This window comes from Hypomesus transpacificus, chromosome 26, assembly GCF_021917145.1.
Source record: "Hypomesus transpacificus isolate Combined female chromosome 26, fHypTra1, whole genome shotgun sequence".
In the NCBI taxonomy this organism is placed as follows: Eukaryota; Metazoa; Chordata; class Actinopteri; order Osmeriformes; family Osmeridae; genus Hypomesus; species Hypomesus transpacificus.
This window is the reverse complement of record NC_061085.1, coordinates 4,031,825-4,056,920: the sequence shown is the minus strand read 5'-3', so window position 1 is coordinate 4,056,920 and position 25,096 is coordinate 4,031,825. Positions and strand designations below refer to the sequence as shown.

The following is a 25,096-nucleotide window of genomic DNA, read 5'->3' as shown; positions in this document are numbered from 1 at the left end:
AAATGTTGCCTTAAGTATTTAAGGTTTTCTCCTTAACTTCTTCTTATACTTAAGGAATCCCTTAAAGTTCGTTAAAGCGTTGCACGAAAGACCTTAGCAACCAAACTAAGGAAGAAAACTTAAGGTACCTCTAGTTCATTTTTAATCCGCAACATGGCCGAGTTTATGGATATAAATGAACGTAGGCCTATCTCAAGAAGAGTGTTCCGTGAGCGCGAAAAACCCAATGGATACACTTAATGATGAGCAATTGATCTTGAATTATAGATTTGACCGGCAGTCAATTTACGAATTGTCCAACCGTTTACAGTTGGGTCACTCAACTTTCCGCAGCTGTGCTCTTGCAGCCGTATTGCAGCTCTTAATTGCGCTACGGTTCTATGCAACGGGATCGTTTCAGTCGGTAATGGGAGAGGTATTTCGTGTACACAAGTCAACGGTGTCCCGCGTCATACATAGAGTTTCTAACGGTCTTACCCGTCTGCTGAACACCGTAGTTAAGTTCCCGTCTCAACAAGAAAAGGATGAGATAGTGGCGCACTTCTATCATGTTGCCGGTTTCCCGAGAGTATGCGGCGTGATAGACGGGACCCACATAAGGATTCAAGCGCCTGTTCAATATGAAGACCAATTTGTAAATAGAAAAAATGTACATTCAATCAACGTCCAGTTAGTTTGTAATCATGTAAACAAGATCACCAACGTCGTTGCACAATGGCCTGGCTATAGTGAACAATTTCTTCAGTTAGGCTAAATGTGACAGGCTATACACAAATGAATGAATCATTTAATAGGCAAATTGTGTTTTTTTATTGAAAGTTAATTATTTGATCTTGTTTGATTTTGTTTTGATTTTGTTGTAAATATGGCTATTCTTCCATAACAGTTAATGTTACGCCTAAGGATTCTTCAGGGAGCTTGCTCATCTTGTACTGTAATAAAATATTCTGCATGTTCAAATTTCTCTGCTCCACGTTCAAGTTCTCAATTTGTATCTCTAATTTTTGTTTTTGGAGAAGCAAAACTTCCCTTTGGAGTGATAAGATGGTAGGATCTCCGGTTTCTCTGCAATGAAAAAAAGAGGGGATATGCGATAATGCAACATTATAGCCGATGTGCACAAAGGTAATATAAGACGGTAAAGATATTTAGGGCTATGTGAACTTTAACTACACTTCAAGAAGAATTATATTCGATAACTGAATAAGCTACTTTGTTAGATATCTTCTTACTTTGATACTTTTCGTGTCCGAGGGTGAGGGTTCCCTGGGCTGCAACACCGGACAGTCGTTGCGTTTGCAACGTTACTTGCATCATTATTTTCGATGATTTCATCATCTGGCTCACTGAAGAGGGTTGTAGTGGTTTACTTCACAGTCATGCCCCTAACAATAATATCATGAATTAGGCATAAACTAATGACTCGCTACCTTTCCAATTGACCACCGCTCTCTCCTCCGCCAGTAATCCCAAACATAGTAGGTGAGTCGCTACCAATGATGTTTGCTACCATCACTGCCTCATCTGAAAGTGGTTTTGGAGGTGGACCACCACCTGAAAATGTATTCCAAACAAAATGTATTTTATGTCAATGTAGTTGTTTTATAGCACTCTGTATAGGCTACTGTGCTGCTGCAGTCTAAACATGAAGGCTATGTATTTACGGGTCGGTTGGTCTACCTCGAATAGCTACTGTAACAGTAAATGTTACAAAACGTTACTGTGTAGTAACTACAGTAAGCTACACCTACAAGTAAAGTTGATCTCACCAGTTTTGTTGGACTCCCTCCTGAAATGCGTGATCTCTTTTTTGGACATTACAGTTAAGTTATCTGTATGATATTTCTGTAGTCAATCCCTTAACGTTTCACCTTAGCTAAGGAAACCATTTAAGGGATTCTGTGCAACCCCCTTAAGTAAATCCCTTAGCTAAGGAGAAATTTACCCTTAAGTGTCATACTAAAGGAAAAAACTTAAGGTGCTTTGTGCAACCGGCCCTAGGTCTTTTAAAACTCCAGCAAATAATTTTCTGCTAAATTTGAATTTTTGTATGCATTGTTTCTCTTCTTTCTGATTTTCGTCACTTTTTGTTTAGCATTTTTTCTTCTCTTTCCTATAGTTTTATGCCTTCGTCCAGCTCCAGCCCCTATTAAAAATACCTTTCGGGCGCTTTGAAGCTTCAGTTTACAACTTTCAATTTTCAGCTTTTTTAGCATGGTCAGCTATCCCAATTCAGGTTTTCAGCATTCTCACTGCTGTTTCGCAGGAACAGCCTTTTCTAGTTTATTTTTGCCCCCCTAAAACTTTGTTAATATTTGGACTACATAGACAACCTTGGTGTCAAAAGTTTCGTCTTGGTAGCGATTGAGTTGCTTGTATTGGGATTTACGTTCCGTTGCACAGTTTAGGAGGTTACAACGTTTTTGTGTCGACAAAGTGCCTTTAGTCGACAAAGGGTAATCTGTGCTAGCTACGTCACCACGTCAACACACGTTGGCAACGACGCATAGATACAACGTGATAGAGAGGTTCTAGCACTCAAAATGGAGCTTGGATTAAGAGTTAAAAATACCACCCCAAAAAATCCCAACCATTTAGCTTTGTTGAGAAAGCGATTTCGAGTGGAACTGCAATCTCGGATGTTTGATTTAGGTCGTCAAAGTCTTTGTAAATTGAGCGAGTGCGGGTCGTCCGTGAGACCGCCTAGTCTTTTAGGCGGCAGCCATGCTAGGAAACGTCACAGTAGTATTTTTAGTAGCTCATTTTATAGTTAAATTTTACACGAAAAAAACAGAAAGATGGACATTTTATGAGATATGACCATTGTGAAGACAGCCAGGTGGTGAGATTTTAATGTAGGTTGCTGTAAAAACTTTGATTTGTTTGCTACTTGAGAGCCCCGTCAGCCTCTGACGATTGCGGCAGCAACAACAGTGTTGTCAATGAATGTTGACACTCGTGGACAACAGTGTTGTCGATCTGCATCTAATGAGTATTTTCTTAATTTCGTACCAGGGTCAATTCTACATCCAAATAGAGAGCAGTGTTTTAAAGATATGGCGATTGTGAAGACAGCCAGCGGGTCAGCATATTTTTGTGATTTGTGTAAAACTTGGAATTTGAGTGAGACTGCGTCTTGTTTTGACGTTAGCCTCTGAGTCACAGACTGGCTCACCCACTGGCAGTGTGTAGTAGTAGGCTACAGTACTGTCTTCAATGCCACAGCCATGGCAAAACTTTATTATGTCATATTACATGGCTGTTCTTAATACTGAATGCTCCATTCACTTGAATGGGGGTAATTCCCAACGTTTTAGGCGGCAGCCATATGCTAGAAAGCGTCATAGTAGTGTTTTTAGTAGCTAATTCTATAGTTCAATTTTACACGAAAAAAACTGAAAGAGGGACATTTTATGACGGTATGATTATTGTGAAGACAGCCAGGTGGTGATATTTTAATGTAGGTTGCTTCAAAAACGTTGATTTGTTTGCTACGTGAGCCCCGTCAGCCTCAATTGACGATTGCGGCAGCAACAACAGTGTTGTCAATGAATGTTGACACTCGTCGACAACAGTGTTGTCGATCTGCGTCTAATGAGTATTTACTTAATTTCCTACCAGGGTCAATTCTACATCCAAATGGAGAGCAGTGTTTTAAAGATATGGCGATTGTGAAGACAGCCAGCGGGTCAGCATATTTTTGGGATTTGTGTAAAACTTGGAATTTGAGTGAGAGCGCGTCTTGTTTTGACGTCAGCCACAGAGTCACAGACTCGGCTCGCCCTCTGGCAGTGTGTAGTAGTAGGCTACAGTCATGGGCGTCGCCGCAATGTAACTTGTTGTCTGGACCCCCCCACATTTGCAATCAAAATATTAGTGTATGACTGGTCTACTAGTCCAGCGATCTTTCCATTGCTTCACAATCAAATCCGTTCCACTTTATAAGTAGGGAGAATACCAATAGCAATAGAATTCCACTCCACGTTTTCTAGAAAAAAAGCATCAAGCACGCAGATTCAACTCCCATACTCTTTGATCGACGCATCGCGCTTGTAGCTAGCACTTCAGACATAACTGTTCCACAGACGAGATGGACATAAGGAGGTTTTTTTTGAGGAAGAGGAAAGTAAGTCAAAGTTGCCCAGTTTTCCCTTCAGTGGCCAAAGCACCCTTATACAGGGTTCGTACGGTCATGGAAAACCTGGAAAAGTCATGGAATTAAAAAATGGTTGTTTCCAGGCCTGGAAAAGTGCTTGAAAAAAATTAAATCCCAAAAGTTTTGGAAAAGTCATGGAAAGTTGTTATAATATTTTCATGTTGTTCATTTACGCTGAGTTTTAAATAATTCACATGCGTTTAAAAGAAATACGTTCAAAATATAAGCAGGCATACGCTCTTATACTAACTGAAAAGTTAGATGGCCATAGCAACAGTAACTCAGAGAAGCGCGAGGGATAATTTAAAATGCCAGGAAAGTGTAGCTTTAACGATGCTTGGCTACAAATGGAAAGATACATTAAACAGACAAAGACCCGGGACGAGCAAAATGTCGGTTGTGTGGTGGAAAATCATTCGACATTTCAAACATGGGAGAGGCGGCATTAACTAGCCATTCCAAAGGTTGCAAACATCAGAGCGCTGCTGCTAGCAAAGCTACAGCAGCCCGGTGATGGGTGCTGCTAGCAAAGCTACAGCAGAACCCATTACCGGCTTTCTCACCACAGCGAGGTCCACTGCTACGCCTAGCAGCAAGGGTCGATAACCGATGCTGTGACAAAAAATGAAGTCCTAACTGCAGAGGTAAGGGACTTATTTTCCTGACTATGACCGGCGTTCTATACATTATGCCGCTTATTACGCGGCTACTTGCCAAAAAAAAACTTACAGTTCGTAGTGTTGATCAGCAGAAAAATAGTTTGACGTTGAACTTCATAGACGTTGAACATTCTTTAGGCTTCAAATCAGCTGACGTCGCTAAGCAACGGAGTACGCTGGGGTTGAAAAGTTACCGGACTGCTTGCGGAGTGCTACGAAAGATGTGAATCTGAGGCAAAAAGGCCACTTTCCTTGACAGCGGTCAAATATGCATAGCAAAGTTCAGATATTAAAAAATTGTTCACCGTAGAACGTTGGGAAGCCCCTTTTAAGTGAATGGAGCATTCTACAGTATTACGAACAGCCGTGTAATACAACTTTTTAACATATACACCAAGATTTCACAAAAAGTTTGGTCATGCAAATTTGGTTTAAAGTCATTGAAAAGGCATGGAAAAGTAATGGAAATCCGTTGGTCAAAATGTGTATGAACCCTGCTAATAAGACATTCTCTGACTATAATAGCATTATTTAAGTCACAAAGATCCTTTTGCAAACATTATGATTATTGCTAGCTAGATAAGCAAGCTTTTTACCTACATCTAGCACTAGGCAATACCATACTTTATTTACCTATTACAAGTGGAACAGCATTTGTTGATTTCTTAATCTGGGTCTGAAATATGTTGTGCTTTTGGCCGTGTTCAGACCTAGGCGTCTGTTTCAGGCAGAAAGAGGATGTTTTTTTCCAAGAAGCTACAAAAGAAATTGCCGTTTTTTTTTATTGCCATAACAACCGTGAGCTAATCTGGAGTTAACCTTGGCTAACATGCTAGTTTTTCTAACGACTGAAAAAAGAAGAAAAAAACCTTTATTTCAGAATTGTCTCCCAATTTATATAAGTTTGCTCAACTTGCAATTTTGTTAATTCGCAGAATTTTATGCTACATGTTAGTCTGTAACATGAAGGCAAAACTGATTCAACATTAAAACCATATATCCTCTGGAAGCTTATACCCTCTGGATGTTATCTAATGAGACAAGAGACACGTCCATATTTCCATATTAGTATGCTGTCCATGCATAATAAATTCGGTATTGGTAAATGGAGTAGGCTATATGGCTGATACTTTTTTGGGCTGTGCCATTTAGGGAAGCTGATTCAACCACCTAAACCATGTATTTTCTGAAAGCTTACATCCTAAGGATGTGATCTGTGGAAAAGACTACAGGTTTGAACACAAATTTGATCATTTCTGAACTGTCCAGTCATGCTTTAGGGAGATGCTATTTTCTTTATGTAGCCTACATAATTATTAGGTTACTAAACCTATACCAATTGTGAATTTTATATGCTGATAACATGATTTACATCTCAGAAATCTTCATATGAATCTACATTAAGCTTATTATTATAAATATGAAAGAATGCTCAATGCATCTCCATGTCTCCTGATATAGGTGGTAGAGATTGAGAGTGAGTCAGAGGCAGGGGCAGCATGCAGGGGCAGTGGAGACAGCTCTGTTGCTGAGGTGAGTGCTGAAAGGTGACAGGTAGTTGAAGATGTCCCATTGCTTATTGTGAAGTTTAGTTTTCAAAATATTTTTATGTCCAGCCCCTCAGTGTATGTATAACAACTATGGTAAATAGTTGTGGTAAATGCACCAGAATGCGGGAAATTGCATCTTTAAAAAAATTCTAGGGGAGAAACCCCCAGAACCCCCGCATAATGTCTCCCCCCCACTCTCAAAATGCTGCTGACGCCTGTGGCTACAGTACTGTCTTCAATGCCACAGCTATGGCTAAACTTTATTATGTCTTATTACACGGCTGTTCTTTAATGCTGTAGAATGCTCCATTCACTTGAATGGGGCTTCCCAACTTTCTGCGGTGAACAATTTTGTAATATTTGACCGTTGCTATGCATATTTGACCGCTGTCAAGGGAAGTGGCCTTTTTGCCTCGGATTCACGTCTTTCGTAGCACTAAGCAAGTAGTCCGGTAACTTTTCAACCCCAGCGTACTCTGTTGCTTAGCGACGTCAGCTGCTTTGAAGCCTAAATAATGTCTATGAAGTTCAACTCTTTGGCGAACTATTTCTCTGCTGATCAAAAATACGAATGGTAACAAATACATTGTAAAAAGACACACTGTGTTAAGTTATTTTTGTTGGCGAGTAGCCGTGTAATAAGCGGGATAATGTATAGAACGCCGGTCATTATCGGGGAAATAAGCAAAACAGGCGAAAACTCCGCTTTGCGTCGTGCCTAACAACTCCCCTTACCTGTTCTAAAATCAGTGCAAACCACGGCCTCTTGGGACTTATTACTTAATTATCCCTTACAAAAGAAACTTTATAATTTCCCGCGCTTTCAAATAATCAGTCGAGTGTTGATAGCAACGGCAGCTAGCTTGCCTCTAGCAAAATGCTTTTGAACTAGCCATGTCCCCCTAAATTAATATTGAACTTATTTGCTTTTTGGGGGACTTTTTTTTTCAGTTAGCAGACGGTACTATTTGAATACTATTTGGGGCGTCGTCTTCCAATTCATTTTCAATGTAACCAGGCGTTGACTTCCGCGTAGGGCATTGTGGGAAGGCGAGCGGGGCGTCGACGCTCGCGTATGGTATTGTGGGAAGGCGAGCGGGGCGGCGAAAGTTGGATTTTTCTCAACTTTATGTAAATGAGGAGCGTGAAAACGCCAGTGATGGCCAATCGGGTTGGTTTCTTGTTTCTTGTAACGTAGCAACTGTTGGTCATGGTAAACATTTCTAGGTTTGACAATTTCAAGATGGAAGAGCAACTCATCGTATGTGTGTCTTCACACCCAGTATTGTATGATATGTCTATGTTTGATTACAGAGACATAAACAAAAAAATGATGCCTGGCGCAGGGTTGTTGAGGTTGTCGTCGTCCCTGGTGTGTTGTATTTTACTTTCATTCAGTTTCTTCACATTACGTAACTTTCTTCTGTGCTAGATGCATAGTCTAGGCACACAATTGACATTCAACGCTGAAATGCTGGCTGGCAGCCACTCGCTATCCATACAGTTAATGTGTAGTGGCAAGTCATAATCTAGCGATTGATTTGCGGAGATTTCGAGTAATATAATAAAAGGTTACACATGTCAACGTTTATGTCTGATGCAACTGAAGCAAGCAAGCACACCCTACAATTTCCCCAGAAATTGTACCCTCTCTAGTTGGGGTGTGCTGGCCTTCGGCGAGCACAAACCATTGTTATCTCACATATATATTATTATTATTATTCTTTTTGCCCCCCTAAAACTTAGTCAATATTTGGACTACATAGACAACCTAGGTGTCAAACGTTTCGTCTTGGTAGCGATTGAGTTGCTTGTATTTGGATTTACGTTCCGTTGCACAGTTTAGGAGGTTTCAACGTTTTTGTGGCGAAAAGTGAAGCTAACGGTGGGTAACTTGCTAGCCACAGTCACTGACGCCACTAACGTCACGAAAACTCGCGTGACTATTTCTAGCAGAACATTAGTTTAGCAGCTCGTTAACTTCTGGGAGATGGCTAGGCTAACTGCTTTACTGCAAGGCAGCTTCAGAAACGCCACAAGCAAAGAGGCCTGGGTGATAACTATTTGCTCATTTTACTTTGTGATATGACACACAATTGTGATGTGCAATGTACAGTATAAAGTAATATCATTTAGGAAGTACATTTACTTTCGGAAACAGTCGGCTACTATTTCACTGAAGTATCATGACATTAGCCTCTGTTGCCCGGGCAACACATACTACAGTGGTCTATTATGCATCTGTTTTCAATCGTTAAAATAAACATTCCTCACAAAGAAATTTTCGTTGTAGGATTTATTATGCCATTAGATTACAAGTAAATGATTTTTGAGTGAAATTATCATTACCTGTGGTTTCAAACCAGTGTAGCTCACTGCAACGTTGTAGCCTATAGTCTAGTACTGTAGCTAACAAAAACATCTCCACGGCTGTTTACAGTACTGTTTGAAACGGCAGCACATGTTTGGCACTACTTTTACTTAAATCAAAAGTATTTTAACAAGTGAAACTATCTGATTAGTGACTACTAACCTGAACTCCATTGCCACAGCCTAAACGTTGACAATCTGTTCATTAAAATAATTCATTTCAGCCTAGACCGTACAATGGAAGTAACGTTAAATCAAATTCAACCAACACAATCTCTACCAAGACAGTCTAGTACAGTAGTAGTAGCCTACAATTTACCGGGGCAGCTTCTCTACGCTAGGTCTATATCCCATTTTGCCTTGTTACTGACAATTAGGTCCATTTTTACACCTGTCTGCCAAATGTATTCGTTTTGATTCAACTATGAGGTTGCTGATCACCATTCCCTCTTGCAGGGGAAGTAACAACTTTGTTTCACAAGCATTCTTTGTTACTACAAACTTCTGGGCGTCTAGAATATGGTCTAGCTGGATAATTGTTACTAAGTAACAACTTTGTTGCAGGAGCATTCTTTGTACATTGCACGCTAACAGTGTCCGGTAGGCTTCTTCCCTTTAAATAATGATGTCGCTATAAATAATGATGTAAACCGAGGCCACTAAGCCCTCATAGAAAATGTAAGGTCAAAGAAACAAAAGAAAGGTTTGAGGTCACTCAGAAAATTATTAATAAAATAGGCTAATGTAATAATAAAACTGCTAAATCCTTTAACTACGCTCCTCTATCTTGCATAATGAAACATAACGTTCTTTAAGTAATTAATAAGCATGGGCTTGCCCTCATTACTCTAATGATGCCGTTCAGGGCGGTAAAATTACAAAATAGGACGCGAGTGTCTCAGAAATAATATAGAGCTATTTGTCTTCATGGCCAACCAATGAGAATATTGTGAATACAAACAACACAGACACAGGCGGCATATAAACAGGCAGATGTTAGCCTTGCATTGTTTGAAAAAGAAGAAGCGGGAAGCCAGCTAGTATATAAAAGGCAGATGTTGGATCATGGAAACCCAAAGTCGTCCCCACGTCTGGATCGTTGGCAGCTCGTTGGTCTACTGGCTTGTGCGACACGCGGAGGAGGTCGGACTGTACCCCGACCTTGCACGGAGTGCCATATTGAATGGGTAGGGGTGAGGGAGGTGGGCAGACCTTGTGCCTAAGCTCCGTGACAAGCGTGGCATGCTTCCCAGCCCGGACATAATGGTGCTCCACGTCGGGATAAACAACCTCAGCCAAGTGACCGGGCTAGACCTGACGAGGCGGATGAAGCGAGACCTGGGGGCCATCATGGAGATGTTCCCAAACACTCTGCTGGTGTTTTCTGATATCCTGGAACGCTGCGTCTGGAGGTATCAGAGGAGCACCAGCGCTTCTGGTATCGACAGGGCAAGACATCGGGTCAACACAGCGGTGTCTAGCTTCCTGGCCGACCGTGGGATGGGGAGCATTCAACACCCCCAAATACGACACGGTTTCGTGTGGATGTACCGACCCGACGGTGTCCACCTTGATCACGTTGGAAACAATGTGTTCTTGGGAAACATCCAAGACGGTCTCCGACGACTCCTGTGCTAGCCACAGCACACACAACAACGACTCTTTTAAGAGCCACCCAAAATGTAAAAAAAGAACAATTAGACCGTTCAAAGTACCGTTGTAATTGTACAACCATGGGGTCTTACAGGGTTAAATGGTACCATCTTTACATCTTTGAAGTGTGTCATAAAAAGTGGCGTCATGTAGCTCAGCTCACTGTGTCCTACTCTTTAAAGCGAGCAACTCTACATTCAGACGTCTCTGAGCTTGCTTTAAAATAACAGAAAACATTAATATATTTACATTGATACATTAAGATGCTTATATATTGATTATGAATCAATATGTCCTACCACTTGAGAAACACTGTCCTACACATAATTAGACAACTGCAATATTAGACATCCCATAGCCTACAACCTCATAACCAGGTGCAACAGGTGTCTCAAGAGTATTAAGGAGTTGAAGAAGCAGATGCTGTGTCTTCCTCTTGTTGGACAACCAACAAGTTGTTTATATCTGAATACAATTTACTAAGTTACCTACTGAGCGATACCAACTGAGTGATACATGTAATTTTTACAAAATTATTATCAAGGGAACACAATGGTCAGAACTGCAGTCATACAGTTAAATGCTTTTTAAAATATGTAAACACCAGGAGACTATGGGTAGCTGGGGCAGCCGCAAGCACACCCTCACAATTTCCCCAGAAATTGTATGCTCTCTAGTTATTATTATTATACATCTTCTTCTGCCATGGGAATCTATGGCAGCCCCTAGAACCGTAGTGTCAGAAGTTGTGAAATTTGGCACACTTTTTGGGGCCAGTCCCCTCATCAATTTCACCAAGTTTCATGTCTCCATTTCAAACCCTCTAGCACCACCAATGGGTCAAAGTTGAAAGTATATTTACACACCTTACTTTTGAACCACATGTGTCATTTTCAAAAATGAGGTATCGTTGTATTCCCTGGATCAAGACGAGTCCAACGCACTCTATGACGTCATACCCAGTAATATAGATTCTCCGCCATTTTGAATGTTAAGAAAAAGCGTTTTTTCGTATCTCCTACAATTTTTGTCAAATCTTCTTCAAAATTGCCACAAATGATCTTCAGACCAAGCCTCACAAAAATTATCGTTTGGTTTTTGATTTTCGAAATCGTTTGTTAGTTACAGCCAATCAAAATGATGTGGCCGAATTTACATTTTGATTGAATCAATATGACGTTTTTTCGCTACCCCTCCTATAAAGTTTGTCCAATCTTCACCAAATTTGGCATAGATCCTATTCAGGCCAAGCCTCACAAAAGATATCACATGTTTTTTTGATTCTAAACCTTTTGATTGGAACAGCCAATCAAAGTTGTCAACCAAGCCACCATAAAAGAAGTAAGGTCATATATCAGCACCTCTTTACTGCATTGACACCAAACTTTTTATAAGGACTAGGGACCCTGTTCTAATAAGGTCCAATAGGTCATGCCATTTCACCTCTAGGTGGCGCTGAAATAAGCAACCATTGTTTTCACATGGTTTTAGATTTTCAAAACTGTTTTTCCGGTAAAGCTGATCAAAGTCGGCGATGAAGCCGCCAAAACAGGAAGTGAGATAATATCTCAGGAAATAATTGCTGAATTGACATCAAACTTGGTACAGGTGTTCGGGACCCTGTTCCAAAGAGGACCACCAAAGGTTGTGTCATCTAACCACTAGGGGGCGATCCCGCCATTTTACATTTTATAAAAAGTTTTTTCCCTAGACCACAATCACCTTGACATGTCAAAATAGGACTGAATTACAGCTGTTTAAACTTGGGCTAAATCTGATAACCGTTTGCCAGTTGAAAAACTGCTTATTTTTACACAGTAACTCAATACAGTAATTTACAGCACTGAGAATAGCTCACTAGGAGAAGGATAAATTGGTGTCCTGGCAAGGGACCGGTTTCCAGTGAACCAATTCCTTGGAATCGTCAGCCAAATTATTTAACGATTCTGCTAATGGTTCTCTGTGGCGTTGCGCATGCGCAAACTTTTATAGTTTATTCAGACTGCAGCAAACATGGCAACTAGGCAGAAGCGTTATAAAGTTTGGTTGTATTTCACAAAACAAAATCAGAATGGGATTTATTCGCCATGAAAGTTTGCACTGACAAGGAATTTGCTTTGGCAGGAAGGTGCATACAATAAACATATAGGAATCTTACATTTAAATATGTGGTCTAACTATACTAAAACTAGCAGTAATAAGTGGAATACACTAAAATAAATATAGTTGCAAGCAGCAATGTGGTGGCCAAGCAGGTCAAATGACCCAGAAGAAACTCTCGACATCTAGTGACTGCGGTTTACCTGGCTTTCTTTGCAGTGGCTTATAGTCTCGCTAAATAGAGAATCAGAGACATGACAAGTCTGTCAGCTTTGGCTGGATTTGAACCTCTGATGTTGACAGGACTCCAATTTATCTTAGTGAGCTATTCTTAGTGCTGGAAATCATATTTTAGTGACTGCGTAAAAATATAAGGAATTTTTCCTGTGGCAAGCGGTTGTCAGACTTGTCCCAAGTTTAAACAGCTGTAATTCAGTCCTATTTTGATATGTCAATGTGATTGTGGTCTGAAGATAATCTGTGTTAGAGTTGGTGAATATTTGATACATTTTGTAGCAGGAGTAGGACAAAAACTTTTATTAGTTAATTCAAAATGGCGGCATCAATTTGGCTGTTATCACAAGTTAACATGTGTCAGACATGGGATCGCCCCCCTAGAGGTTAGAGGACACATATCTGTAAAGCACAATAAATCTGACTCTTCTTAAGTATAGATCCGCTGAGATTTAAACATTATCATTACCATTATGATTATACTGTTAGACAGCTACTGTGGCATACCTGGCTTCACTAAACAGATAAACAAGTATCATTATATACGTGATGACTGTGGCTGGATTCGAACCTATGACCTTGCACCTCAGAGTCAACGTCTGAACCTGTCTTATCCCAGTGAGCTATTCTCAGTGCTAGGAATTACTGTGTTCAGTTACTGTATAAAAAAAAGTAAGTCGTTTTTCCTGTGGGAAGCGTTGTCAGATTTGACCCAAGTATAAAAAGCTGTAATTCTGTCATATTTTGACAAATCAAGGTGATTGTAATCTGAAAATGATTTCATTACTTGTCCATGAAAATAGGAGCAACGGCAAACGAGGAGTTCAAAAAAGTATGTTTTTATGAAAATTCCAAATGTCCGACGCCCAAAATGGTGGAAACGAGACAATGTGATATATTTCAACTTGGTATGCCACTTAGAATCAGAAGAGACCAATCTTGTGATTTATGACAAATCTGTTAAGAAGTTATGATGCAAGAAATCCGATGCACATAAACCAGTATCATGACATGCCTGAGACTTTGGCTGGATTCAAAGCTACGACCTTGCACTTCAACGGAGTCCGTCTTATCCCAGTGAGCCATTGTCAGCGCTGGGAATTGCTGTGTACAGTTACTGAATACAAAAAGGAAGCCGTCTCTCCTGTGGCACACATGGTCATATTTGGCCCAAGTTTAAACAGCTGTAATTCAGTCATATTTTTACATGGCAAGGTGATTGTGGTCTGAAGATAATCTGTGCCAAATCTGGTGAATATTGGATACATTGTGTAGGAGTAAGGAAAAAAGTTTTATTCATTCATTCAAAATGGCAGCCTCATCAATTCGTCTGGTATCACGCGTTAACATGCATCAGACGCGGGATCTCCTAAGATATCACGAGACATAGGAGTTACTTAAATACGCCAAACAAATCAACAGTTATTGGTCAAAACACAATCCTACCTATTGTAATGTCCCCTAGAGGTCAAATGACACTACCTGTCTCAAACCTCTTAATAAGAGGGCCTTGAGTCCATACACCAAGTTTGGAGTCAATGCATCAAAGCTTGGCTAAGATATTACCTCACTTCCCTTTTTCCGGATCAGTTGCTCAATTTGATTGGCTGTAACTAACAAACGGTTGCAGAAATCAAAACGCCATGTGATGTCTTTTGTGAGGCTTGGTCTGAAGATAAATGGTGCCAAATGTTTGCCTATTGCAGCGCCACCTAGAGGTGAAATGGCATGACCTATTTTGGACTTCTTTAGAACAGGGTCCCTCGTCCCTATACCAAATTTGTTGTCAATGCAGTAAAGAGGTGCTGAGATATGACCTCACTTCTTTTATGGTGGCTTGGTTGACGACTTTGATTGGCTGATGACTTTGATTGGCTGTTCCAGTCAAAAAGTGTAGAAAATCAAAAAAACATGTGATGTCTTTTGTGAGGCTTGATCTGAAGATAAATGGTGCCAAATTTTTGCTGATTGCAGCGCCACCTAGAGGTGAAATGGCACGACCTATTTTGGACCTCTTTAGAACAGTGTCCCTAGTCCCTATACCAAATTTGGTGTCAATGCAGTAAAGAGTTGCTGAGATATGACCTCACTTCTTTTATGGTGGCTTGGTTGACGACTTTGTTTGGCTGTTCCAGTCAAAAGGTTTAGATAATCAAAAAAACATGTGATTTATTTTGTGTGGCTTGGTCTGAAGATGATCTGTGCCAAATTTGGTGAAGATTGGACAAACCTTATAGGAGAGGTAGCGAAAAACGTTATATTCAAAATGGCGGCCACATCAATTCAGCCACATAAATTTGATGTGGCTGTAACTAACAAACGGTTGCGAAAATTAAAGCTCCAGGGGATGATTTCTGTGAGGCTTGGTCTGAAGATCATCTGTGGCAATTATGAAAAAGATTCAAAAAGAATTGTAGGAGGAGTAGCGAAAAAACGCTTTTTCTTTACGTTCAAAATGGCGGAGAATCTATGAACTGGGTATGATGTCATAGAGTGCGCTGAACTCGTCTTGATCCAGGGAATCCAACGATACCTCATTTTGGACAATGGGGCATATGGTTCAAAAGTAACATGTATTAACACACCTTCAACTTTGACCCATTGGTGGCGCTAGATGGTTGGAATGGGAGACATGAAACTTGGTGAAATTGGTGAGGGGACTGGTCCCAAATAGTGTGCCAAAATTCACAACTTCTGACCATTTGGTTCTAGGGGCTGCCATAGACTCCCATGGCAGAAGAAGATGTGTAATAATAATAAATATAGCTGCAAGCAGCAATGGAGGGGCCAAGCAGTCCAGAGCAGGACAAGGCCTCCATAGCACTCGCATAACAATTAAGTCACAGCAACCTGTTGCACTCATGCAACACACCAAGTTTGGTTGAAATGTCTGTTTGCGTTCAAGAGTACTGAGTGTTCAAAGTTTATTTTAACACCACAGGCCTCCTCTTCTCCTCGTGGGAGCGATGGAACCCAAGTTTGGTGACAATAGCACAAATGGTTGCTGAGTTACGCTCTCACGTGTCTTTTGGGGCTTCGCCGCCACTTTTAATCGGCTCTGCCGAACAAACTGTTTTGAAAATTGAAAATCCATCCGACACCTTTGTGAAGCTTTGTCTGAAGATCATCTATGCCAAATTTGGTAAACCTTGGACAGAAATTGAGGCGTGCAAAAGGTTTTTACCCTTTTCCATGAAATCCAAAATGGCGGCCGCGTCAATTCGGTTGTCTTGAAATATTATCGATGGCCAAGTTTGATATCTCACAAGACATCAACCGACAAAGAAATTACTTTATTAAGGTAACACTTCAACAGTTATTAGCCAAAACATGTTTTTATGCTTCCGGTCACGCCCCCTTTTAGTCAAATGACACAATTTTTGGAGGACATACTCAGAATAAGGTTCCGAGTAGGCATATCAAATTTGGTGTCACTGCCTCAAAGAACTGCTGAGATAAGACTTCTTTTCCTGTTTGGTGTCAATTTTGCTGACTTTGATTGGCTCTCAAGGACAAACGGTTGTGGGGATCAAAATGCTCTACCATTACTTTTGTGCGGCTTGGTCTGAAAAGCATATCTGGTCATTTTGAAGAAGTTTCGACAAAAATTGTAGGAGGAGTAGGCTTTCAGAGGTTTTTGATAAAACCGGAAATAGCGGAAAATCTATATAACCGGAAATTGACGCCAAGGTGTGCATTGAACTCGGCTTGATCCAGGGAATCCAATGGTACCTCATTTTTGAAAATGGGTCATACGGTTCAAAAGTTACGTGTGTAAACACAAGTCCAACTTTGACCCGTTGGTGGTGCTAGAGTGCCCAAGTATGGGACATGAAACTTTGTGAATTGGACCAGGGGACTGTCCCCAATGAGTGTGCCAAATTGCAAAACTTTCGACCAAGCACTTATGGGGGCTGCCATAGACACCCAGTCCTAAGAAGAAGAATAATAATAAATATAACTGCAAGCAGTAATGGCGGATTCCTCCAAACATTGCGAACCATTGAAAAATGTATATTCTTGACAAATTGGAATTGTTTGGAAAAATCTATGCTGCAGAATTACAAATCTGAAATATAATACCATCAAGATCCACAAGGGCCTTTATTTCAACCCAAGGAGTGAAGGGAGGGGGCTTGGTTAGCCTATCCATTCCAGAAAGCCTTTGTGCTTTAGGGCGTGGAATGTAGCGCCACCTATGGGTAATGGTGGGACAGTTGTGGTGTGGTAATTACCCTTGGTCTATACTTTCAAAAAAGCTCGACCAGAGCCTACCCCCCGTTCTCAGGGTACCGAGCTTCAGCTCAGTCATGATGCTGGGATGAATGTAGGCCTATATGTAGAGACCGGGGAGACAGACACACCGGCCAGCTGCCCTGATGGGTCCGTGGTAGATCATTAATGCGGGTTATATCCTACAATGCTTGTGGCCTCCGAGTAGGACATACTGCTGCTGATAGATCAAGACGTTTGGTGGTGGACACATTATTGGACGAGAGTGACATTGTCTGCCTTCAAGAAACCTGGATGGCCAAGCAAGATCTGGACAAATTGAACTCCCTACACAAGAACTTTCGTGGTGCTGGAGAGTCCACTACCGATCTCAGCATGAGAATGGCTTGTGGGAGGATAGCTGGTGGTGTAGCTATACTGTGGAACATAAAATATGACCCAACGGTAAAGGTGGTGTGGCTACACGTTGACTGGGCTATTGGGTTGGAGTTTAATCACAATGAAAATAAATGTACTATTGTAAATGTGTACACACCATATGAATCCTATGACCATGAGGATGAATTTCAGAACAGGTTAGCTTTTGTTCAGTCCTTCATAGAGGACAATAGTTCATGTTGTGTCTATGTCATGGGTGATTTTAAAGCTGACATGTCAGATAAGCGTTTATTCGCACAACATCTGCAGCAGTTCTGTAATGAAACTAAATTAATGATATCAAGCGTTATTGCCTGATACAAGTTTTACCTATATAAGTGAAACGTGGCACACAACTTCCTGGCTAGACCATATTGTAACCACAGCCGATGCTCATGACTCACTGGAAAGTATAGAGATGTGTTATGGGCTGGCCACCACTGATCACATACCAGTTGCTATGCTGCTAAATGTTGAGAGTGTACCCTTGTTGCTGGCCCCCCAAGAAAACTGGACTGGTCAAAATTGACCAAAGAGGTTATGCACAGATATTCTCTATTAACTGACAGCTTACATAGTGATGTTGCATTTTCTAGGGATGCCCTAATGTGCACGGATATGAACTGCAAGGATAAACATCATGCTGAAAACCTCTGTGCCATGTATGATGATATTGTCAAATGTCTTTATGCTTCCAGTGAACCTTTTATTAATCACAAGAGTAAGGTCCCTAACGCACGGCCTGTCTGGAATGAGTTTGTGTCTGAGCAACATGCTGCTGCTAGAGAAGCCTTTAGAGTCTGGTCAGAAGCAGGCAGACCCAGACAGGGAGTGCTGCTTGATAACAAAAACCTCACAAATGCTAGATTTGGTGTTTGGTGGTTAGGTGTTTGTGAGGAAATAAAATATCTGGGCAATGTCATTTCTGATGATTGGACAGATGACAACGATATGTATCAACAGCGCTGTAAAATATATTCTCAGGCCAGTATGTTATTAAGGACGTTTTCTATGTGCTCAGATTCAGTTAAATGTTCCCTGTTTAGAACCTACATAACACCATTGTACACTGCTCATTTGTGGTCTATGTACAGGAAAAGGAGTATACAGATACTGAAAGTAGCCTACAATGATGCTTTTAGATTGCTACTTAATGTGCCAAGGTGGCATAGTGCTAGTCAGTTGTTTGCGTCTAAGCACGTACCAACCTGTAAGGCAATCCTGAGACAACTGATGTATGGTTTCAATTATGCTTTTAGATTGCTACTTAATGTGCCTAGGTGGCATAGTGCTGGTCAGTTGTTTCTGTCTAAGCACGTACCAACCTGTAAGGCACTCCTGAGACAACTGATGTATGTTTTCATGTGTCGACTGGACAAGTCTGAGAACTGAATAGTAGAGGCTCTGGTCAACCCTCTAAAGAGCTGTTATCAACTACTTGGAACTTAAGACTACATTGGCACAAAAGTCTTCATACTTTTTATGCACTGTATTATCTATGTTTTATGTTTTCGTTTTACTCTCTTTTTTATAGCTCTATGTCTGTTATTTTATGTGGAACTTGGCGTCTGAAATAAAGATTTATATATATATAAATACATATATATATATATCAATGTTTCAGGATTTGTATAACTTTTTACCATTGCATACAAAATCGGAAATGCAATACCAAAAAGATCAGCTTTTGTTAAGAGATCCAAGATTACAAGATCCACAAGGCCTTTGCTAGAGACTAAGGAATGAGTGGGGGCTTGGTCAGCCCACACTCTCCTGAAATGTTGCGTGTGCGTCTTGCCAAGCCCGCGCGTGTGTAAGTTAAGGCTGAGTGTGTGAGGATGTGGAGCACGCGCGGGCAGGAGGAGGGGAGACATTCATTGGAAATTTGGCTAGAAATTAGCCAAGCAAGCATGTTTCAAATATTCACCAAAAATCAACCTTTGATCTTACAGTCAACTTTTTCACAGATTTGTGTTATAAACATTCTCAAGAGTCTTCATATGAACTTGTGATTGAATCAGAGTATCAGTTTTTGACTGGCTGATGTGTAAAGCATTATTTTAGCGTTAACGATAAGTTCAATTTGCTTTATATCAATCATTTTTGGAGATATGAAGTTGCCTTTGCACACGGTAACATGTTGTAGTGTCTTCCATCGATATACCAAGTTTCGTGTTGATATCTCAAAGATTTGCTGAGACATGACTTCACATCCGGTTTGGCTGCTTTTCTGATGAATTTGATTGGCTGTACCGGACAAACGGTTGTGAGGATCAAAATTCTCTTCGATAACTTTTGTGAGGCTTGGTCTGAAGATCATCTCTGGTAACTTTGAAGAAGATATGACAAAAATTGTAGGAGGAGTAGGCTTTCAAAGGTTTTTGATAAAACCGGAAATAGCGGAAAATCTACATAACCGGAAATTGACGCCATGGGGTGCGTTGAACTCGGCTTGATCCAGGGAATCCAATGGTACCTCATTTTTGAAAATGGGTCATACGGTTCAAAAGTTGCGTGTGTAAACACAAGTCCAACTTTGACCCGTTGGTGGAGCTGGAGTGGTCTAATGGGAGACATGAAACTTGGTGTAGGTATAGAATCAACTGTCCTTAATGAGTGTGCCAAATTTCACAAAAAGTTGTCGAAGGGTTCTAGGGGCTGCCATTGACTTCCATGGAACAAGAATAATAATAAATATAACTGCAAGCAGTAATGGCGGATTCCTCCAAACATTGCGAACCATTGAAAAATGTATATTCTTGACAAATTGGAATTGTATAGAAAAATCTATGCTGCAGAATTACCAATGGGATACCAAATCTGAAATATAATACCATCAAGATCCACAAGGGCCTTTATTTCAACCCAAGGAGTGAAGGGAGGGGGCTTGGTTAGCCTATCCATTCCAGAAAGCCTTTGTGCTTTAGGGCGTGGAATGTAGCGCCACCTATGGGTAATGGTGGGACAGTTGTGGTGTGGTAATTACCCTTGGTCTATACTTTCAAAAAAGCTCGACCAGAGCACACCCCCCGCTCTCAGGGTACCGAGCTTCAGCTCAGTCATGATGCTGGGATGAATGTAGGCCTATATGTAGAGACCAGGGAGACAGACACACTGGCCAGCTGCCCTGATGGGTCCGTGGTAGATCATTAATGCGGGTTGTATCCTACAACGCTCGTGGCCTCCGAGTAGGACATACTGCTGCTGATAGATCAAGACGTTTGGTGGTGGACACATTGCTGGACGAGAGTGACATTGTCTGCTTTCAAGAAACCTGGATGGCCAAGCAAGATCTGGACAAATTGAACTCCCTACACAAGATGTTTCATGGTGCTGGAGAGTCCACTACCGATCTCAGCATGAGAATGGTTTGTGGGAGGATAGCTGGTGGTGTAGCTATACTGTGGAACATAAAATATGACCCAACGGTAAAGGTGGTTTGGCTTAACGTTGACTGGGCTATTGGGTTGGAGTTTAATCACAATGAAAATAAATGTACTATTGTAAATGTGTACACACAATATGAATCCTATGACCATGAGGATGAATTTCAGAACAGGTTAGCTTTTATTCAGTCCTTCATAGAGGACAATAGTTCATGTAGTGTCTATGTCATGGGTGATTTTAATGCTGACATGTCAGATAAGCGTTTATTCTTACAACATCTGCAGCAGTTCTGTAATGAAACTAAATTAATTATATCAAGCGTTATTGCCTGATACAAATTTTACCTATATAAGTGAAACGTGGCACACAACTTCCTGGCTAGACCATATTGTAACCACAGCCGATGCTCATGACTCACTGGAAAGTATAGAGATGTGTTATGGGCTGGCCACCACTGATCACATACCAGTTGCTATGCTGCTAAATGTTGAGAGTGTACCCTTGTTGCTGGCCCCCCAAGAAAACTGGACTGGTCAAAATTGACCAAAGAGGTTATGCACAGATATTCTCTATTAACTGACAGCTTACATAGTGATGTTGCATTTTCTAGGGATGCCCTAATGTGCACGGATATGAACTGCAAGGATAAACATCATGCTGAAAAGCTCTGTGCCATGTATGATGATATTGTCAAATGTCTTTATGCTTCCCGTGAACCTTTTATTAATCACAAGAGTAAGGTCCCTAACGCACGGCCTGTCTGGAATGAGTTTGTGTCTGAGCAACATGATGCTGCTAGAGAAGCCTTTAGAGTCTGGTCAGAGGCAGGCAGACCCAGACAGGGATTGCTGCTTGATAACAAAAACCTCACAAATGCTAGATTTAAATATGCACTCGTTTCATTAAGAGAAATGAAAACACAATGAGAGCAGACTCGCTGGCCAGAAAGATGCAGAATAACAATCTTACTGACTTCTGGAAGGAGGTCAAGATCATAAATAATAACAGAACTCCCCTCCCTTCTGATATCAAAGGGGTTAGTTGTCCAGAGAAGATTGCTGATCTATGGCATGAGCACTACAGTCAACTATTTAATTGTGTTAAAAGTAACACAGTGAGAATTGATAATGAATATAAAGGTATCTCTGCAGACTTGATAGTTAGATCAGTAGATATTTATGATGCCATCCACATGCTAGACAACAACAAAGCTTGTGGTATGGATTATATTTCTGCAGAGCATCTAAAAAATGCCAGTTATAGACTCAGTCCATTTCTAGCCATGTGTCTCACTGGAATTATGGTTCATGGTGTTCTACCAAACTCTATTATGTCAGTACTGTTAGTGCCTGTTGTTAAAGATAAGGCTGGTAAACTGAACAGCATAGACAACTATCGACCCATTGCATTGGCCAGTATCTTGTCTAAAGTGTTTGAGAGAATTATTTGATTGAAATTGGAAATGTATATTCTGACTGCAGAAAATCAGTTTGGTTTTAAAAGAAAACATGGTACTGATCTCTGTATCTATGCTCTGAAGGAGATTGTCTCAGGTACACAAGTCTTAATTCATCTGTATTTTTATGCTTTATTGATGCTTACAAAGCTTTCGATCGAATTTGTCATGAAAAACTGTTTATGAAGCTAATAGCGAGAGGTGTCCCTAAACCTCTTGTGAGGATTTTGGTGTTCTGGTATGCCAATCAAACTTTTCATGTTAAATGGGACAATGTTGTATCAGCTCCTTTCCATGTTGGTAACGGAGTTCGACAAGGAGGAATTTGATTTCCCTTTTTGTTTAATATGGATATGGACGACTTATCAAGCCAGCTGAATAAGACAAATACAGGCTGTCTTGTTGGTGAATCTATTGTCAATCATCTGATGTACGCAAATGATCTGGTTCCACTCAGCCTGTTGCAACAGATGCTATGGGTGTGCTCTCAGTATGGCTTAGATCATGATATAAAATATAATGCAAAGAAAAGCCACATAATGATAGTCAGAAGTAATCAGGACAGGAAATTAACCTTCCCTACCTTTTATTTATCTGGCAGTCCCCTTGGTGTTTGTGAGGAAATAAAATATCTGGGCCATGTCATTTCTGATGATTGGACAGATGACAACGATATGTATCAACAGCGCTGTCAAATATATTCTCAGGCCAGTATGTTATTAAGGACAATTTCTATGTGCTCAGATTCAGTTAAATGTTCCCTGTTTAGAACCTACATAACACCATTGTACACTGCTCATTTGTGGTCTATGTACAAGAAAAGGAGTATACAGATACTGAAAGTAGCCTACAATGATGCTTTTAGATTGCTACTTAATGTGCCAAGGTGGCATAGTGCTAGTCAGTTGTTTGTGTCTAAGCACGTACCAACCTGTAAGGCAATCCTGAGACAACTGATGTATGGGTTCAATTATGCTTTTAGATTGCTACTTAATGTACCTAGGTGGCATAGTGCTGGTCAGTTGTTTCTGTCTAAGCACGTATCAACCTGTAAGGCACTCCTGAGACAACTGATGTATGGTTTCATGTGTTGACTGGACAAGTCTGAGAACTGAATAGTAGAGGCTCTGGTCAACCCTCTAAAGAGCTGCTATCGATTACTTGGAACTTAAGACTACATTGGCACAAAAGTCTTCATACTTTTTATGCACTGTATTATCTATGTTTTATGTTTTTGTTTTACTCCCTTTTTTATAGCTCTATGTCTGTTATTTTATGTGGAACTTGGCGTCTGAAATAAAGATTTATATATATATAAATACATATATATATCAATGTTTCAGGATTTGTATAACTTTTTACCATTGCATACAAAATCGGAAATGCAATACCAAAAAGATCAGCTTTTGTTAAGAGATCCAAGATTACAAGATCCACAAGGCCTTTGCTAGAGACTACGGAACGAGTGGGGGCTTGGTCAGCCCACACTCTCCTGAAATGTTGCGTGTGCGTCTTGCCAAGCCCGCGCGTGTGTAAGTTAAGGCTGAGTGTGTGAGGATGTGGAGCACGCGCGGGCAGGAGGAGGGGAGACATTCATTGGAAATTTGGCTAGAAATTAGCCAAGCAAGCATGTTTCAAATATTCACCAAAAATCGACCTTTGATCTTACAGTCAACATTTTCACAGATTTGTGTTATAAACATTCTCAAGAGTCTTCATATGAACTTGTGATTGAATCAGAGTATCAGTTTTTGACTGGCTGATGTGTAAAGCATTATTTTAGCGTTAGCGATAAGTTCAATTTGCTTTATATCAATCATTTTTGGAGATATGAAGTTGCCTTTGCACACGGTAACATGTGGTAGTGTCTTCCATCGATATACCAAGTTTCGTGTTGATATCTCAAAGATTTGCTGAGACATGACTTCACATCCTGTTTGGCGGCTTTTCTGATGAATTTGATTGGCTGTACCGGACAAACGGTTGTGAGGATCAAAATTCTTTTCGATAACTTTTGTGAGGCTTGGTCTGAAGATCATCTCTGGTAACTTTGAAGAAGATATGAAAAAATTGTAGGAGGAGTAAGCTTTCAAAGGTTTTTGATAAAACCGGAAGTAGCGGAAAATCTATATAACCGGAAATTGACGCCATGGGGTGCGTTGAACTCGGCTTGATCCAGGGAATCCAATGGTACCTCATTTTTGAAAATGGGTCATACGGTTCAAAAGTTGCGTGTGTAAACACAAGTCCAACTTTGACCCGTTGGTGGCGCTGGAGTGGTCTAATGGGAGACATGAAACTTGGTGTAGGTATAGAATCAACTGTCCTTAATGAGTGTGCCAAATTTCACAAAAAGTTGTCGAAGGGTTCTAGGGGCTGCCATTGACTTCCATGGAACAAGAATAATAATAATAATAATAAATATAACTGCAAGCTGTAATGGCGGATTCCTCCAAACATTGCGAACCATTGAAAAATGTATATTCTTGACAAATTGGAACTGTATAGAAAAATCTATGCTGCAGAATTACCAATGGGATACCAAATCTGAAATATAATACCACCAGGATCCACAAGGGCCTTTATTTCAACTCAAGGAGTGAAGGGAGGGGGCTTGGTTAGCCTATCCATTCCAGAAAGCCTTTGTGCTTTAGGGCGTGGAATGTAGCGCCACATATGGGTAATGGTGGGACAGTTGTGGTTTGGTAATTACCCTTGGTCTATACTTTCAAAAAAGCTCGACCAGAGCATACCCCCCGCTCTCAGGGTACCAAGCTTCAGCTCAGTCATGATGCTGGGATGAATGTAGGCCTATATGTAGAGACCAGGGAGACAGACACACCGGCCAGCTGCCCTGATGGGTCCGTGGTAGATCATTAAT

The 25,096-nt window shown here is 40.7% G+C and overlaps 1 protein-coding gene across 9 annotated transcripts in view; it reads right to left on the bottom strand.

Annotated features, from left to right (window-relative positions):
• The window catches only part of capn3b (calpain 3b), a 133,220-nt gene that overhangs the window by 46,709 nt on the left and 61,415 nt on the right, over positions 1-25,096 (bottom strand). Inside the window, exon 1 of one of the 9 annotated variants that reach the window (XM_047049562.1) lies at positions 478-604. The exons of the other annotated variants lie outside the window; for them this stretch is intronic. Within the exon in view, the coding sequence (XP_046905518.1) occupies positions 478-550 (73 nt within the window). The 5' untranslated portion in view covers positions 551-604. Of the gene's footprint in view, positions 1-477; positions 605-25,096 lie in introns of those variants that run through there. 9 annotated transcript variants of the gene reach the window in all.